The 20720-nt window shown below is 33.2% G+C and overlaps 1 protein-coding gene across 1 annotated transcript in view; it reads left to right on the top strand.

The window, feature by feature from the left end:
- The window catches only part of LOC149411578 (serine/threonine-protein kinase 32A), a 465118-nt gene that overhangs the window by 223656 nt on the left and 220742 nt on the right, over positions 1-20720 (top strand). Inside the window, exon 5 of the mRNA XM_089646859.1 lies at positions 12394-12559. Within this exon, the coding sequence (XP_089502985.1) occupies positions 12394-12559 (166 nt within the window). The remainder of the gene's footprint in view (positions 1-12393; positions 12560-20720) is intronic.

A 20720-nucleotide genomic window follows, 5' to 3' on the forward strand; every position in this document is an offset into this window, starting at 1 on the left:
GAGCCATTTATGTCTTTTAGCTCGAACTATTACAACAACTTATATTTTAAACTATATATCGACTATTTTATTTTATATTTATTAACATATTTAACACCCAGACTTTCATAAAGTTTTTTTTTAAAGTTTTCAATAATATTAAGAAAAACTTTAAATTATAATGGAAACGTAAAAATTAAACTTGACAACAATTATTAATGTATCGATCATAGTTTTAAATTTACACTTTTTTTTTGTCCGGAACGTTTATCTGAACGCACTTATTTTCAGTTTTCAACTTTGTTTCCACCATGAGTTATGGAGTTTTGAAATGTCCACTTACCCTAGCAAAATGAAGTTAAGTCTTGATTCACTAATGACACTTATTATATTATTTGTTCAGTATAAATTCAGCGCTCGAAATACAGATACTTGTAAGGAAGATAAATATTTCCCCAGGTCATGTTTGAGCTCGAGATTAGTGAAAGCTAATGAGGATAAATATTTAGATTTAGGTTTGTATGTAAATATTTTGCTTAAATTATAATATTGGAATGAAGAACTTTTATGTCTATTTTGTGGTTAGGTAGAAAAGGTTGTTTATTTTGTGTATAAAAACACCTTTGTAACTTTCTTTCACTTTGTAATAGTGACCAGACCGGTTTCATAAGCAAAAAAATGTGTCTCGATTCGTAAAAAATCACAATAAAATGGAATTGCACCATAAATACAGGTTCTAAAATAATACATGATGAACGAATGATAGTTTATTCTAACTTTCTTTGAAAAATTCAAAACGTTTAGCTCATGCCATTGAGATGCAGTGTATTCTACCCACAGCTCTGATTTTAATTTTAATTATCAAAAAATTCTAAAGAATTGGTTCGTAACCTAGAAAGTGTATCGGATAAACGTAGCCAAATTTTATTGATGTAAACAGTGTGATGGACTCGCCCTTGGATAAATTTTTTTTATTGTTGATTTATTATGGTGGGAAAGAAATTTTCAGTTGGTCTCACGACATAGGAGATTACCAGATGTTGGACAACTGATTTTAAAACAAGTGTTTAGATTTATTAGGGTAGAGAAAAAAAAAATAGGAACATGCACTGTATCGGCTGAGACCTCCGTGATGGTGGTTGATAATAGTAAGCCGAGCTAAAATGCTGGTGGGCCAACACGCCACTGGACTGGGGGTAGTCAAGTTTCATCCTTTGAACAAAGAGTTAGACATTTCACTGGAGGAGTAACAATTTATTGGTTTTGAGACGATTTAAAATTAATGTGACAGGTTCTAGGGCCATAATTGATGTGTTCCTTTAGTGCATTTCTGTCTTTTGAAAACAAAAAGCATTCAGAATTCAAAAGAACATAAATTAGAAATCGCATATGGTGATTTGGGGGGTTGGTTTGAGAAGGGGGAGTCTGGATTTGAAAGCGCGGGGAGACGGTCAAGGCAGTCAGCGTCGAAGGTCGGAAGAAGCAAGTTAGATAGTCGTGGTTAAGGAGCGCGGGCGGGTAGTCAGTTTTTGGGAGTCTGGGTTTGAAAGCGCGGAGAGACGGTCGGGACAGTCAGCGTTGAAGGTCGGAAGAAGCAAGTCGATAGTCGTGGTTAAGGAGCGCGGGCGGGTAGTCAGTTTTTGGGAGTCTGGATTTGAAAGCGCGGGGAGACGGTCGGGACAGTTAGCGTTGAAGATCGGAAGGAGGAAGTCGATAGTCGTGGTTAATGAGACGGTCGAGACAGTTAGCGTTGAAGAACGGAAGAAGGAAGTCGATAGTCGGTGGTTAGAAAAAGCGGTTCAAGATAGTCAGTTTGAAAACGTTGGGAGGCGGGAAATACAGTCAAGGGGGTCAGAGTTTCAAGGTCTGGGAGACGGTCAGGAATAATCAGGATCGGTCAGCGTTTTAAGATAGTCGAGTTAGTAAAAACTAGGAAACGCGTCAACAAGAATTAATCGTCGGGACGCGAACACGGCTAAAATCATTTAGTGTAGAAGGTGCGGTTTTCTAACAGCATGAGTTTTCTGCATGTGACTGTGTTTGTTTTTTTATAATTATTTGGATTGTTGACACTAAGATGTATCGGTAAGTCTATTATAATCTAATTATTAACACTTATTTCCTTAATGTAAACCAAATAATCCAATTGTATTTTGAAGTAAGGGTATTCAACTTGAGCACTATAGGTACCCGTTAGCGAAGGAGGTCATAAATTACGAGACCTGGCCATTAAAAAAAGGGACGAAGAACGGTTACCCTGAAACCGCTTTAGATCATCCAACAATAGACATTGTTTATGAGTTTAAAATGATTTAATAATTCTCTAGTAGTTATATTTAGCGCCAAAATTTAAAGAACACAAACCATTGTATTTATGCAGTGTTTTTATAGTAACGGATAGAACGGTAAATTAAATGCTTCAATGCCTGTTATTTGAAAATGAGTTGTCGTATCCTCCTTGGGAATTCAACTTATTCTATACGGAATTCATAAAATATATTTAATTAAATATAATTTATTCAAACATCGCTCTTTTAATTCATTTTTGAATCGGAATAACGCAGCGGATCGAGGCTAGTCGCCGAGAGAGTGCATCTGTCTGGCATTCCTATTCTATCAAGCGAGATTTTAATTTTTCATGGGTTTGACGGGGACGAAGTATACGAATTTTCCGTAGGCTGTCCTATCTTACCAAAGCGACAAAAGCGAAGGGAACGAAATTTGTAATTTGGCTTGCCTAATAGGGACTCTTGTGTTAGCAAAGTCGATAACCCTGGATACCGATATAACGTCTATTTTAGTATAGCAGCGCCGGCTTTTTCCCCTGCTATTGGTGTGGTTGAGTTATTCCCGTAAAAGCACCGGTTTCTGTCGAAGGTGTTGGCGGACCAGCCTTAGATAGTCACCCGGAATAGACCCCTGTTTCGAGTATTTTCAGCTGGTGAGAGGACGCTTTCACTGAGTTCAGATCGAAGGGAACGAAAATTGCTAATGGGCTTTCCTACTTGAGTTAGCTGGGAGACGAAGGAACAAAGCGGATAAGGGCTATGCTATTCTTGGCTGGCGTGTGAGGAGGATTTTCTCGCTGACAGAACGAAGGGATCGTGACGAATATGAAGTTGTTTCGGCGCTTTCTGACGTCCTTCCTGTCAAATTCAATAAGTACTTACCCCACTATAGGAGGAGAAGTCATCCAGAATTAGGTTGGAAATTGACTCCGACTGAAACCGTTTGAGCTGACGGAGATCGGATGATTTCAGATTCACGACCTGATGATTCCAGTATCCCTGATCCTTAGCGCCGGAAGTCGAGGATATCAATTTCTACCATTCTTTGATATTTGAAGCGAACGGAGGGTAACAAACGATAGAGCGAATGACCATGACTTTGAAGTGGGGTAAAATCTCCCGTCTAGGAAACATTCGTTATGTCGGATGGACGCCCTCATCCAAATTAAATATTGACATGACTATTTTGAGTGTGGACGAAAGACTTGAAGTATGTTCTGTATTGTACATATGATAAATATGTGTCATTACCTCTACTGGAACGAGAAGCTGTATAGACTGGAGCCAGGAGCTATTTGGAGTAGCGTGACTGCAGAGGCGAAGTCGAACAAACTGAAGCTGAATTCATCATTATCCTTACGAGCGTAAACCAGAGGGGTTTTCACGGGACTCCCGAACTCCTGACGTTGCTGATGCAAACCACTTCAGTATATGTTTATGTTTGAGGTTAGTAGAGTGGACTCCTAATTTTCGGCATACTGGCGAAGCCCAACTCATCATCGATTTGGGGGAGGTTGACGCGACCTAAACCTCGCGCTACCCACGTGACCCAAATGGTTCCTGACACCAGGCTATCATGCCACCAGACCGGAGCAGCTCCTTGTACCTAACGGTATAAGATGAATCTTCATCATTCATCATCAACATCAACATCAACAGCTACCACCAAGGACCCACATTCCACCTTCATCACCCTCCGGCAGGAGGCAAAACATGTCATTATCTCATCTGTCGCTGAGCGATATTCAATTCATTTCTGGAGGTGTTGGGATTGGACCATCAACTTGGCTGCTCTCGAGCTGGTCACGTTGATGGATGGGATTTGGACGGAGACCAATCGAAAGCAACACATGTTTTGTCTCTAGCTATTCCCGAAAATACCTACTCATAGAAATAACTCACAAAACTAACAATCCATAGTCAAATCATTAACTTAGAATCTTGTGCATCTTGAATTGAATTGTCTATAGTGAATTTCATGTACTTAATTTGTAATTAATTGTCTCATTATATTAGCACATTATCAACTGCAGCAACCGGAAACGTTTGGGCGAGCAAACAAGGTAGGAAAAGGTAGTTAAAATCAGGGTAGTCGGTCATTGTCTTATTTTCAAACCATACAGAATGTAACACGCCTCATCTAAAAAGAACCAAAGTTACCACAACCAATTAAAAGGATCCTTCAATGAATTAATCCCTGTCGAAACAAAAAATTGACACAACGTGACATATTAATTCGTTAAGATTGAAGGGTTGATAAACCGCGGGAAGTTGTAAATAAAACCAAACGAACAAAATGTTAATCCGTTAACGAGAACGTTGAGGGGACGCGGGAAAACATTACAACAGGGATGTAGAAAAAGCATTGAACAGTGTTCTTTTTGCATTTGTGACGCATAAGTGAACACGCATTTACAACATACCGCTACAGCCTACCCGACGCTTGTTGATGTTGTTCTTATTTCTCTTTTCACGTTCGACACTAAATTAGTCTTTATTTGATGAAATATGTAGACTTACGATTTTTTTTTAAATTAAGGAAAATCAAAAATTCCTTGGTTAGGAATAACCTTTCAATATTTGAGAGCCTCTACTACCATAATCGAAAACGGAAGATGTTGGTTGATGTGTAATAATGGAAGACTTAGCGAACAAAGAAATTGAATTCACGAAACATTGCGTAACCCATAGCATGAATGTATTAATTCAGCCACCAACCGCTCAGTTTTGTAACGTAAATTTAACATTCCCTTTGACTTGTTTGCTTTGTCCGGCCTGGCACGAGTGAGAAATTCTTGTGTCACCCCATTTCGGCTTTTAGACAAAGTAGATAAACAAAACAGAACACTCGGCTTAGCGCAAAGCATTTTGCTCTTCAATCATCGATCTTGAGTTTCACTCATTTTCAACGCCATAACCTGTTTTGTCTTGTCGGGAGCTTGGTTTTTAGGAGGTTTATCGGTAGCTACAGGTTTTTAAAATGTTGAAATTCCACACCATATACCACAACTAACTTCCACGATAAATGCCCTATTGTTTTAAAAAAAAAACACCAAAAATTTCTCTACAAAGAATATTCTGCTGTTTTTGCGGGAAATCTCCCCAAAAGCTCTTAAAAAAGTATGATATACTTTCCTAAAAATACCTTAAATTTACTAAATTTAAACTAATTATCATGTCTTAGGTATACCTACTTAGTAAGCGTTTGAATTATGTTTCGTAAAACTAAAATTAGTTATTGAAGACGAAGACAATAAAAAACAAATCTAAGCAAAACATAACAGAACAAGACACAGAAAAAAAATAGCAGTCTCATCTGGGAATCATACCCACTATATCTGTCTTACAGGCACAAGGTAAGGTTTATCCACTCGACCATTGGGATTTAATTATTGTATGTCATATTTGTCGATCTCCTATTTAAAATTCAGATTTACTATTTTTTTACATATATATGGCAGATATCGTTTTGAATAATCACAAACTTCTAAAAAATTGGTTCGTAACCTAAATAGTGTCTCGAATAAAAATATCCGAATTTTATTTACATGGGATACGTATTGACTTTTTCTAAAAGTCTAATGAAAATTCAATTATTATTGGAACGACTACTCTTGGGCTTTTGAAGGTTATAACCATCAATTTAATATATCATGTATCAGAAGATAATACCATCTAAACGAAACATGAAACAGAACAAACAATAGAAAATAAAAAGAGATAACGGTCTTACCAGACCATAATCTTTAAACACTCAACTATTGGAACCTAATTATTATATTTAAAATTTAGAATTAAATTTACTGCCAAACTCAATACCTACTTATCTTTTTTTTTATCTTCGAAAATCTTTTCATCTGAACTACAGATTTAATAAATTCAATGCTTTGTAATGTGCCACTGTGAAAACTAGAAAAGTATTATTAACCTTATAAATAATTAATTGTATTATCCTTTTTCGAAGTGTTTCGGAAAGACAAATAATGAAAGCATAATAATATTGGTGAAAGATCATTATTCAGAATCCAGTCGGTTGAAAAGGTTTTGGTCTTGTTTAATAACCAAATTTAAACAGCCAGATTCTTCCTAACTTTTCTTCTTCCACTCTATCCCCCCTTCACTTCGTGATCATAATATAATCCCATAGGCTCACCAGAAGTTGGGACTTTTGTAATCACATAAAAATTATGTAAAATAAATCCAATTAAAAAAAATTACATATTACCTGGATAAAATTGACAACAAGACCTTACTTTTAAAGCCAGACAAACACTTGTTTGTGTATCAAGATGTAAAAGTGTCAAATTGAAAGGCTTATCATTCCAGAAGGTTTATTATTAAAATAAGTACTACTTCTGCTGTCAATCTCTGTAAAGGCATTGTTACAACCCTAATCAAGTTAACAAAGAAGTCAGTTAAAGACATCAACCCTTCACGTTGGCTTCCATAAGTGCGTACTATAGCCCATTTGGTAAAAGCTTATTTTTGGATCAATAATAATGCTATTGTCACAAAAAAATATCGAAAGCTTCCGAAAATGTAAGTGAGAGCTTTTTGTAACACTTTTATGAAGGAAACAAAGAATACGATTTATCAAATTGTTTCTGCACTACGACAATTGTAGTAAGTACATATTTAAATAGGTTTTGTTTAACAATTTTGGATAGAGGCCAATTTATCATTCAATTATTTCCCCAATTCAATGAAATCTTGCCAAATAATTTAGCAATTTCTTTTTTAATTATAAATTCTTAGCAAACTCGACAACGAACAAAATCATAAAATTAAAAATTATATGAAAACATGAATAAAGTACCAAGAAAAAAAACCTTTAAATCGGTTATGTATTAAACTTAAGGTTTGTGATTTATTACAATAGAGAATAGTAAAATAAAAAATAAAAATTTAATATGTTAGGAGCAAAAGTGATAGCTCAGTTAACCGAGTGCCTGCCATTGTATGGCCACAGTTGAAAAAAGCGCTCGATCAGGATGACAAACGAAAGAAAGCTCTTACGGCATGTATCGATTTCATAGTTTTTACAACACCTGCAAAGATTTTTCTTATAGGGTCCATTAACCACGGACAATTTATGAAAAATTGCTCGGCTTCGCCACCCTTTCAACTTTCGTGCGTTTTTGTTCCTGACAGAAATGTTAACGTCATGTAAATCGTCTCGCCGTTTTCAGAAAATCTTTCAAAAACATTGTTCGGCACTTATCACATGTCTGTGCGGTGAAACACGAAACGTTCCCCTTTCCGAAAACGTCACGTATTCTATGCAAGGAAAATATGATAAAACACGCTCTCCAACAAAGACAACTCTACAATGTTATGTTTAATATTGTAGACCGTCCCAAGCACCTTTGTGCTTATGAGATAGTGAAGAATGTATCCACACAATGGTTATTATGTGCTCTTATCTCTAAACCAAAACAATCATTTACAAGGACGAAAGCTTAGAGATGTTTTTTCTGATGAGATGTCTGTAAACGGAATATTGCAAATCTTAGTGTGGTAAAATTATGTAAGATCATATTATTAATGTGATTTTCCGATACCATGCCGAAATAAGTGTATTTAATTTGAAGAAAAATTATAATATATAACTAAATTAAAAGCTAAAACGGCTTTTAAGAAAATAGACTATGAGGAAAATATTTTTGTGACAAACAAATAGATAGATGAAGTTGGAGACGTACGAGGTAGAAATTGCAGGATCAATCAAATCCCATTACGGTTGAAAAGTACGAGTATGTAGGTATGGAATGATGAATGAATATGAATGAAACAAGAAATGTGTTCCAAGGTTGCTCCATGGTCAGTTACTTTATTTAGTTACACACTTAGATGATTTGGGCATGTAGAGCGAAAGAATGATGAAAGGAGTGTAAGGAAAATATATGAGGCAAATGTGAATGGTAGAAAAATTCGGGGATGACAAGGCACGATCAAGTGAATCAGATTCTTAATTCGGGACATGTCAAGAGTTGGAATAACGGAATAGCATTATGAGACAATATACGAATGCGAATGAAGCAAGAAATGCGTACTAAGGTTGCTGGATGGACAGTTACTATATTCAATAAGGTTTTTATATAAATTACAATAAGTGAAGGTAGGTATGTAGGTACCTAATAAGGTAGATAAAAAGTGTAATAATTACAGTCAGCAAACCAAACTTTCAACAACTCAATGTTTGTAAATATATAAATACCTAATTCTAATAATCAATAAACACAGCACCTATCATATTTTTTAGGGAAATGTGCCAGTACGAAAATGATTTTTGCATATTAATATAATTGTATGTAGGTACATGAATATAAAGATGACATTAGATTCTAACGTGGATTAATATTTTAAAATATAAATATAGATACACCCCTTACTTGCCCTTGAGGTGATTTCTCACGAAAACGGCGATACATAAATTAGCCAAATATTATTACTTATAAAGTGTTTTCAATTTTACTCAAATCGTAAACAACCCTTTTTCCCTACATTAATAGTTGTTGATCAGTTGTATAAGATTTAAAAATAGTTTAATAGTAAGGCCCCTAGTGTTTTAAGCTCTATGTCAGGGTGCACTCCGAGAGATTGGCGGAATTCACTTTTAAATTGTGAAATGTTCAGAAATCCATTATTTTTTTGCAATTTGAAAATGTTCGGTAATGTTCAGCAATCCGTTGTTTTTTTAAGTAACGCCAATTTGAAAGCTGCAGTACGAAATATTAAGCAATCTCTTGTTTTTTTACTAACGGCAACCGTTATAAAATTATTAGTTGTTACTTAATGCAATTTGAAAGCTGGATTACAAAACGTCAAGTAATCTGCTTAGCTGCTGTTTTTTCAGGCAAAAATATATATTTTTTAAAAATCACAATTTAATATTGCATTATTAATAATTATCATTGCTAAAGGACGTGTACATAAAAATCTACTTTACTGTACATTTTGTTAACAGACGATGTTCAGCAAACATCGTCACAACATATAGGTGCACGCGTAGAGTTACAAATAATAAAGACACATTCATGACGTATTTTTGGGCATCTTATCTTAAATGGTGGATGCTTTCTGTTTTCTTCAGAAAAAACTACCCGTCTTACCTCTTCCCTCGTCAAACTTCAAGCGGAAAAGGGGGCAATCGCGTTTAGTAATAATCCCTTCCATCTTCCTACTCAACCTGTCTCGAAGTTTTTTCCAAAAACTGGCAATCCCAACAACAAATATTCCCTATTTTTCCATGCGTCAGCTTGAGTGAGATTAATTCAATATTACGGCACCGCAAAAAATTTGAAAACTAGACCATTTACATAAACCTTACCGATATCTTATACATAATACTAATTGAAAACAAGGTGAAACACAAAATAAAACCGACAGTAACTGAGTGGATAAATTCGTCAAATTACCACCGGCGTATAGTAGATTTAATCCTTTAATAGCTAAATACTCGGTCATTGCACAAAAAACATTTTCCTCCCATCTATATTGATAGAAGTAGGATAAATTCAAATAATTGTCAGTTTATTCGTAACTTAAGAATGCTCGCCTTCATTTTTAAATGCATGAAAATCAATAATAACTTCTGACCATGGCGAAATTTTTTGTAGGGGTTGGACGATTGGGAAGAAACGTAATTCAACTCAATTTAGGCTAACCTTACTTCGTCCTTATTCACTTAACTTCTTATACTTTTCCACTACATAGATCCTTGCCATTGTTTCATGCATTAATATCTTAGGTACCTTTTACTGATTTTCTCATATATAAATTTTCTCCCTGGGATGTCACCAACTTCTTCATTTAATCCATCCATCATATTAAATTATTCTCCAGACTTTTTCAATTCAATTTGTCAAAAGCGCCTTATAAAATTTATGAAACATCTTCTCTTTTTACTGAAAACACAGATAATATATGCAAACAAATTTATAACGTTAGTTAGAGGGAATTGTCAACATCAAGCAATATTTTTTAGCAAAGCCCAGTGAAGCCATTGTTTGCGAAGAATTAAGTGAAATACAGAATTCACAGCCTAGAATCATGAATTTTCTATTGAAAAATATGAGAAGTTTAAAGGTTTTCTTTTTTCCGTTCTTTTCTTATTCAATGGGCATAGATCGACACCACACTATTTTCTCTCAATAGCCTCAGAGATTTTACTTTAACTGTATTACTCCACCATTTTCTTTGACAACTTGTTATTAGCAACCACAGCTAACTGTCATACTGTTTAAGTTCCAATATGCTTGCCTCTATCAATGTCCTAATCATCTTTTTAATTTGAAAGAACGTATTGTTTCCTAATTCCAAAATTACAACTTACACCTGCCAAGTGCTCGGCTGAGAAAGTGCATTTGGCTGAGTGTTCGGCTGATGTGATCATTACAGCCAGTACTCGCCCTAGCAGCGGACGAGTGATTCAGGCGAGACAGTGGATGGAAGCAAGGCCCAGTGACTCGGTCGAGTAAGTTCCCCATCCACCCGAATACTCAACTCGGTGCTTCACTAGCTCGCCACTCAGTCAGTTCGATCAGCCGAGTGAAAGAAATAAATTAGAATTTTTCAGACTGTGTGACGTTTGTTGTTATGTAACTCTCTTCATTTCTTTATTTTTGCATATTAACAAAACTATAAAGTTATCTCAATTCTGACTGAATCTTTTACATTTGATCACATCTACTCTTCAATAAGTTGCCCAGCCGAGTAATAAAACGAGTGACTCGGCCGAGAACTCGACAAGTGTAATTCGGCCGTACTAATACTCTTTGACATGCTAGCTAGTCGAAATATATTAAAGAATGTCCGTTACTTAATTTAGCTATTTTGAATCTTATCTTAAAAAACTGTTTTTTTTTCTTTTTAATCATAAAAAATATTATAATATTTACAAACTTCAACAATAATTTTGGACTACTTTCACCAAAAAATCATTAGATTTAAAAGCTCCTTCTCTTTCTAGACCTTATTCTAGGTCATGGATTATATTATTGGCCGCCTAATAAACATGAATTCGTGTTTTCTTGGACTGAATTTCTATGACTGAACATTTCATTTAAATTAATAAACCTGCCGTCGTGTCTGCTATATTAAATAAGATAGGTGTTATTTGAGGTTGGATACTCTGTAAGAAAAGCAAATTCATCCATATTATGATTAAAAAAACCGATATTTTTGTTGGTATCCCGATTTGTTCCCCTCTTTGGGAATGCTGTGCTGACTGTTGAAAGGATCTACATTGTTAGTATATTTTTTGCAGTACCAACCATTAAAGTACGAATGCAACAAACACAATATTCGTAGGTACTAATGATATTATCAGGATTTAAGAGTTTCAATTTTTTTTCAATAATTTTACCTCTAAATATTTCCATAGAAAACGTCGAAACCTTGGATTTCAGTTTAGCAGTAAAAAAATCAAACCATCCATGTCATTTGATCTTAATTTAATTTCACCCTTGATTATCGTATTAAGGGGCGTTTCGAACAATTAAACGATTAAAAACGGATTTTTTCCTAAAGTACGGAAGCCATCAAAGGTCACCACCGTTACACAAAGATGCTGACAAGTTAGTTCCAAGCTAACAACTACCGACATTTTAAGTCGTTTTATTAATACCGTATCCATCAAAGTCTGGAAACAATGCCTCACACATACTAGTATTTTATTTTTGGGGTATTACGGCGTGTTGACACGCTATGACACACTTCATGCCCAACATTTTACCTTAGCATTCCCATCTTCGTATAAATTATTCGATATTGTAAGTCCCAAATAGGGGGGCGAAGAAGAACCCCAGTAATAGCCTAATCTGTTTAAGTATTCCTTTTATAAGACTACAGTGGATACACGCACGCTCATCTTTATCAGTACACGCAATCAGCGCGGCACTGAATATTCTCATATAGTAAACGCGTCGGTCGACCGACGACTCAACGCACACACCTCGTGTTCAACGCGACTGATCGTCAGGGTTATTCTACAGTAGCTCTTTATTCATTCATTATCGCTCTACATTAATACCGTATGCGACCGACGTATCCGTGGCAATATTCCAGCTTAAGAAATCAAAATGATCAGTTTATTTGATTAATTGGTTTATTCCCCTTTTACCAGGTCTGCATTGTCCAGAAGAAGGACAGTAAGCAGATGTTCGCCATGAAATACATGAACAAGGCAGCCTGCACAGAAAGAGATGCGCTGAGAAATGTTCTGAGGGAGGTGGAACTCCTCACACAGTTGGAGCATCCCTTCCTCGTAAATATCTGGTTCAGCTTTCAAGGTGAGTGCTTTTTAATTATCTTGATAACGCATTTTTAAAATAAATATTGTCAACATCACGTACTGAAATCCACGATAATTCTTTTTTGATTATTTTTTCATTATTTTATAGATTATAAAATAAATTTTACTTTTAGCTTATTAATAAACAACTATTTTACTAACTTATCGATTGTAAAACAAATTTTTATTAAGTAATCGATTGTAAAACAACCTTTTAATAACTTATCGATTATAAAACAACTTTTTTACTAACTCATCGTTTATAAAATAACTTTTTTGCCACTGTTATATAATTATGCGATACGTTTTATCGTTTTTTACGTTGAGCTAATGAGTTTGATGATAATTATTAAAGTTCTGAGATTATGACCAAAAATCATTATTTTACAACCAAAACTTACACTATTAGTGCAGACTTCCAAAACAATCCCACAGTTTCGTAAGTTCAAACAAATGCCAAGCAAAATTTAAACTTTTGATATATTAAACCCACTTGCCAAAGTACCTACAAAGTAGATTAATTTTACTTAGCTCTAAATTGACCAATAGCGGCTGTGACCACAAAATTATAATTAATTTATCAAAGATTCTCTTGATAATCTAAGCATTTATCAAACACGTTATGAACCATTAACTAAAGCTGTTAACATATAGATTTTAATTATACGCTTTCAAGTTTTACTTTTTTTTAGTTTTAGTTTTAGTTTTTCTTGGAAGTAAAACCAAACAAACTTGTTATTTTTCTATTTATCCTTATTCTGAAAAAAATTCAAACAGCTTTATTCGATAGATCATCAATTTTGTCCCGAACTTTGCTTGAAGGCCTGAAAATCTTCAAAGTATTTTGATGGTAACTTTTAATTAGGAACTTACCATCACGGAAAATTATTTCGTTAAACTTGTAAAATATATTCTTCTGGGTTATCAACATGTTGGGTGAAAATGTATCATTCGTTATAATCTATGCGTTTATAGACGGCTTAATTTAATTAAATCATGTAAACATACTTTCTGCAAGTTATGCTTTAACATATTAGGACGAATTATTTGTTTGCGCCCGTATAAACTCAATATTAATATGAATAAATAGTTTACGAGAGATGGGAAGGCTGACAAAGATATTGAAAAAATGGTCAATGCGGCTAACTTCATTAATGGAGGACTGAACGAAGTTGGCGCTAGCAAAAAAATGTCCAAAGAAGCGAAACTAGCATTCCACAATGGAGTGCTGGTAACTAACCTGATGTATGTGAGGCGTGGAACTGGCAGAATAAGGATAATATTAGACTGAATGCTGTAGAAATGAGATTCATGAGGCGTATGTGTCGTAAAACCAAGTATGATCGTGTGAGAAATGTGGAGATCCGCAAAGAGTGCAAGGTTGATGTAAGCGTTATGAGTACGATTAAGAAAGTGACGCTTCGATGGTTTGGGGATGTAGATCAATTGAGCGAAGAAAAGAGTGTAAGGAAAATATATGACGGAAATGCGAATGGTAGCAGAAGTCGGGGACGCCCGAGGAAAACATGCCACGGTCAAGTGAATCAGATACTTAAGTCGGGCCATGTCAAGATTCAGAATAATAGAAGAGTATGTGAATGAGGCAAAAAATAAGTGCCAAGACCGAGTTATTTGGCGGTCCGTTCTCTCTGCCTACTCTGTTGGTAAGTTAGATAGTCATAAATAGTTTTGTCCGAATAAAAACTCAATTCTTTCAAAAAAAGCATGCAAACACAACATTGGAATGAATCACCAGTACAATAAGTTGACGAAAAAATTTTGAAGATGTGCTTAATTTTTAAAATGCTTGGCGATAAACGTCTTCAAAAAACTTAACTATCATGGCTCAGTACAAAAAATGATTTTCATTTTACCTGCTGAAAAAAACCTCATGCGTTGATTGTTAACACAGGACTAGAAAACGAAATACCAAGAAAAAATATCTTTTGTTTCAAACACAACACAAAAGACCTCGTAAATTCTCTGAAGCAGAGGCACAACATTGTCTAGGTAACTATCCCCTTATCAAATTCCATCACCTAGATTGACTTGAATTATTAACAATTCGAGGTACGCTTTTGGAAACTCGCTCCATGAATAGAAATGTCTTCCACTAAATATTTCAATAACTGAAAATTGATGACTCAAGTAATGTGGAATGATATGAACCATGAATAGATTATTGGATGCATTGACAAAGGAGGTTTAAGTCGATCTTTCTGGAAATAAATATATTCTACTAGGGATTAAATGTATCTGAGTTTTTGTTGAAGCATAACTACACAACTTTCTTCAGAAATTATTTTGAAATCTTACAAAACTTTCTTCGCATTCGAATCATATTTATTTAGTATTTACATAGATTTATAAGCTATATTTCTTTTTGCATATAATATCAAACTCTTCGGTCGATTACCGTCAATGATTGATGGATCGGTGGCCGAGTTGACATCGCGCTTGGGTACCACTCAGGCGAAGTGTGTTCAATTCCTTGGCTGGCCAAGTCCTCCATCACAACACAAGCAACATTTTCAGCTTACTGTGGTGGTAGTAGGAGATTTTCAAATATTGTCAGATTATTCGTAACCCGGGAATGTTTGTCTTTCTTTTAATTTAAAAATTTATCATTGAAAATTGTTAAAATCACCAGCAAATTGATTGTGAAACCACATAGCTTTTTTATGGCTTTGAAGGTAGTGTAAATTCTTGACAAATCAGTTCCAATTTTTAAAATAGGAATTGAAATAGTTTTCTGTTAAAAATAATAGATGGATTCGATATCGCTTTTTTGAATTTTTTAAACAAACGCTTCCAATTTTTAAAGTGATGATACTTAAAATGAAAGCAAAAGTTCTAGAGTTCATTGAACCAGAGTAACAGATAGAGTCACAACTGAAATTATTATTTTTTATAATAAATAGAACTATTACTTTTGCAGCAAAAGGAAACAATAATAGTCACCTAACATGGTGCTTTGCTATGAAAAAATTGCGTTTGTTTGATGAGATAAATCTAGATATAGCTTGGTCGGCTAGGTTAGGTTAAGCTGAGTTACGTTTGGTTAGGTTACATTGAGATAGCTTATCTCTAGTTACGAATACTATTGAGTAAGATTTTGAAAAATTTGCGTTATCATAGTATTTTATTCGATCGAATTTTACTGAGGTGAAATAGTTTCAATTTTATTTAAAAATATTATATCACAGAATAAACTACCATGTCATTTTATATATATTTATAAAAATTTAAGCTGCGCAAGTTTGCGCTCGCAAAACTCGAAAACTCGAAAAGTACTCCACCTATATCGCGGAAAATTTCAAAATGTATTCTTATTAGTGCCAGGAGTGCTTAGAGAGGAATTGTAGAAGAAATAGGGGAAGCCAGATGAATAATTACCGCATTATTTCTACAGCGGAATGAGATATGGAGTCGAAGTGAAGTAGATGTAATGTAGTTTTTTTATCGGAAACATTATGGTATATGGTAGTGAATGGTGGAAGATATCGGAAATGCCCGAGAAAGAGATTAGCAATAGCGAAACATTACTTTGTTCATTATTGTAATATAAATAAAATGAGTGCGGACGATGAATAATGCAATATAGTCGGATTTACATAATTGAAAATAAAGCATGCAGAAATCACAAATAAACCGGACTTTATTATGAAATTTCCATACAAATGACTTATTAGAATAAAGGCATTAATATCAGGCGTTTGGTATTCAATCCAATCTATGGGAGTATCTCTGGCTAAACTGTTACTTTTTTTTAAAAGTATCCCAAAATAATCACGTGAATTTTCTAAATTATAATCATTTTACTGACAAAGATATTAATTTTTCTGTATTATCAATTGAAGCTGTGTTAATTTTTTTTATGTAACACCCGATAAGAGCAATTATGTCTGTATTAAAGATTGAAATAATATTGTAAAGATTTCCTGTTCAACTTCTTCTAAAATAAATAAATAAATAAATAAATAAATAAATAAATAAATAAATAAATAAATAAATAAATAAATAAATTAATAAATAAATAAATAAATAAATAAATAAATAAATAAATAAATAAATAAATAAATAAATAAATAAATAAATAAATAAATAAACAAACAAATAAATAAATGAATGAATAAATAAATTTAAAAAAAGAATACATAAATAAATAAATAAATAAATAAACAAATAAATAAATAAATAGTGTAAAGGCAGAGTCTTGTGAGGTTGGGCAGCGTCGTGAGGCGAGTAAAGGAAGGGGGTGTAGGAAGGCCCGGATGGCAAAAAAGACCGGTTGCTCATTCCAAAAACGAGCCGTCTTACATAAAACTGCACGGAATAAAGTAAGAAGAAGGCATTAATAATATCTCTCAATAGTAATTAAATTTAGAATAATTCTTCAGCATGGATTCTATAATTTTAAAAGCAAATTTTACTTTTTTTAATTTTTTTATTCTAGATAAAAGAAAATGACATTTTTCACTTATTTAACTAGAAATAACATATATATTACACACTGATATTATTCACTTTCATTGTTTTGTTGATTGAGCATAAAACTGAACAATTTTTTTTTAAATGTATCTATACTTTTTTCATTTTTAATTTCGTCTGGGAGGCAATTGTATATGTTGCTTCCCTCGTAACCAATGGATTGCTTGCCAAAATGAGTATGTATGGTGTTTAAATGTATTTTATCGTGTTGCCGCGTAAAGTATGTGTGTACTTGGAACGTTTTAATGAGTTCTGTATTTGTAAGTATGAGTTTATTATTTATTTTGTAAATAAGAAGACATGTATTATATTCATATAATTTTCTTAATTTTAATAGTTTTGTTTCCATATGTAATTTTTTTGTTGATGTTCTAGATTTGAAGTGAAATAGTTTTTTGATTACTTTGTTTTGTGTTACATGTAGTTCGTTTATATATGTTTCACATGTATTTCCCCAGATTTCAACCAAGTATTTATTGTTTTTGTGTTTAATTCGTAGAACTCCATTTAATTTTTTTTATAAATTTAATTTAGATTAAATTTGATAATATTATTAAGTTCTGCAAGTGTTTTAGTTTTTTATTATTGTGACAGCTGTTTCGGCTTACAAGGCCATTTTCAAACTGTGGTTAGTCCACATTGAGACGACGTATTTATACTATTTCAAATGTAAATTTTGAAGGTGCATACATTGATTTATTACTGGTTACACCGATGACATGATCTATTGTTGGTTAAACGAATCTATGTTTTCCCCTCAGTAAATGGTAATGAGTTCTTAATTATTTACTAATGACTTTATTGCTATGAATTATTTGGGTGCATTATACTGAATATACGAATGACCCAAATTTAACACTTATTAATAAAGTACGGAAAATAATTTACTCACCACTTCTCAGTATTTTCACAAAACCCAAGCAGTATAATGCACCCAAATAATTCATAGCAATAAAGTCATTAGTAAATAATTAAGAACTCATTACCATTTACTGAGGGGAAAACATAGATTGGTTTAACCAACAATAGATCATGTCATCGGTGTAACCAGTAATAAATCAATGTATGCACCTTCAAAATTTACATTTGAAATAGTATAAATACGTCGTCTCAATGTGGACTAACAACAGAATGAAAATGGCCTTGTAAGCCGAAACAGCTGTCACAATAATAAAAAAACTAAAACACTTGCAGAACTTAATAATAATATTATCAAATTTAATCTAAATTAAATTTATAAAAAAAATTCAACCAAGTAGTTTTAATGTGAGTGTACGAGGCTATAATATAAACCTTTTTAAATTTTATTTGGTAACAGATATGATATCCGGCTGAATACGCTAATTAAGGGGGTGATTTTATCTTTAATATCTTGAATATTATGCTGTTTAAAAGTTAGGTGTTTATCAATGCACAGTCCAAGATATTTCTCCTGTATCAGGATTTGCAGGTTGTTATTTTCAATTTTTAAGGGTACATGAGGAGGAATTATTTTACGAGTTGAGCTTAAAATCATGTATCCTGTTTTTTTAACATTCATTGTTAATATATTTGATTGGAGCCAACTGTTAATTTTGTCTTAGTCACTCTGTGCATTTTCTAGTAAGATGTTTAAATCTTTACCCCAGTAGAAAATTGTAGTATCATCTGCATATAAAAAAAATATCACCGTTTAAATCTAATTGGGAGATATAATTTATATAAATTTGGAACAGAAGTGGTCCTAGTATGGATCCTTGCGGAACTCCGTAGTTTATTGGTAGGTGGTTGCTATTTTGATTATTGATGCTAACGAATTGCTTTCTGTTGCTAAGATATGATTTAAATAGATTAAGAGCAGGCCAACTAACTTCATGATTACTCTTCCACTAAATTATTACGTTTATCACTTGTTTGTAAAAGGCCATATGGGCGTAATGTAAGTGCATAATGTTTTAATATATTTCGAACACGGTTTCTAAACATTTGTAGTAGGTACAAGCGGAAAATTTAAGAATCTACATCACATTTGGAGTTGATTTTAAAATAACCTTTTTTTAATTTTAAACTTTCGTTAGCGAGTCCGATGTTGGACTTTCACAGGACAAACTTGAAAAAATGGATCGATAAGAGTTTAATATCGGCTGTTTAGTGTATTTTAAAATAAGTCGAAGCATAAATTTCACCCCAATTTAAAAAAAATCAAAAAACCTAAATAGAAACAAGAGGGAGTTGAGATTATTAAAAACCACAAATTACCCTTTTCCCGTCCTTTAAAGCAGTATATTATTACTTCTTGATGAAAATTCGCACTCTTCACTATTAAAATAATAATTACTAAAATTATTATTAACAAAATCGTCAATATTATTACTGTATCATGTGTATACACAAGAACGTCAGTGGCTGTCGGCGCATGGCGAGGTTTTTTTTTTTATTACAAGTCTATAGTTTTATTCCGAAATTTATTTATTTATTTTATTTTTTTATTAATTAAAGCCCTTTTTCGGGGCTTTTACATGTGAATATTAAGAAATATACATTATTTATTGTACATAACTGAATTGCTTCATTAACAACATTTTATATATGTTTAAAGATAAATTGAAGATCTCCAATGACTTGTTATAATTGTTTCCCTCCATTAGTATTCTGGGCAAAGAGGAATACATATGGTAGTTAGTCCAAGAATTTCTACACCGAAATAAATCCTGACTTCTAGTATTACGTTGTGGAATCCAGAAGCTCATCGATTCTAGCAATACCGAACTATCAACTAAATCATTTAGAATTTTATATAGAATTACCAAGTCACTGAAAATTCTTCTGTCTGACAATTTAAAAATATTCATATAATTTAACAGAGTGTTGTAGTTCAAGATAATTTCTGGAATACCCATTTTTAAATTTTAAACTTAAAAATTTATAAAAGTTATAAATTTTGTATTCTTTCATCAGCTTGTACATGTTTATTATAATGTGGATTCCGGACAGGAGAATTGTACTAAAGTTGACACTTACATGGGCAAAATATTTAATACAAATTTTCAAATTTTGCACACTTGACCTTTAAAACAAGAGGGAGGTGAAATTTCGAAAACAACCCATATCACTTTTCCCACCCTTTAAAGAGATTATAGATACTTCTTGAAAAAACTTCACACACTTTACGTGCAAAATAAGAAGAAAATTACTGTGTGAATCTGATTTCGAAAAGCCCTGTAGAAAGCTCGGGCAACGCTATAGTAAAAAATGATATTAGTTATCTTTTGGTAGTCACATACTAAGTATAAAGCCAGTTAACTGATCCCTTTTGTAATTAAAACATGAAATTTCACGTCAAACAACCCAAGTGGTTCTATTTAATGTTACCAAATTATTAGAAATTAAATTTTAACCAAAGCGCCAAAGCAAATTCTTAACGCTTTGTTCATTGTGCGATAAAACTTTTAGTAATAACTGTGATAAAATTTTAGCATCCCATAAACAGACCCAATGAAATGGGTCAGTTTCTTAAAAATATTTATTCGTGGTGCGCCGTATATATGTTTATTTTATGATATTTTAAAAGTAGTTACCTACCATTACTTTTACGACAACAGCCGATCTTTTCAGAATAAATTTTGACAGGTGACTGAAACGCCTTTAAATGATAATATTATTTCAAAATATTTTCACCAATTGGTTAA

Source organism: Hesperophylax consimilis, chromosome 25 (assembly GCF_061612785.1).
Source record: "Hesperophylax consimilis isolate HC1 chromosome 25, BYU_Hcon_1.0, whole genome shotgun sequence".
In the NCBI taxonomy this organism is placed as follows: Eukaryota; Metazoa; Arthropoda; class Insecta; order Trichoptera; family Limnephilidae; genus Hesperophylax; species Hesperophylax consimilis.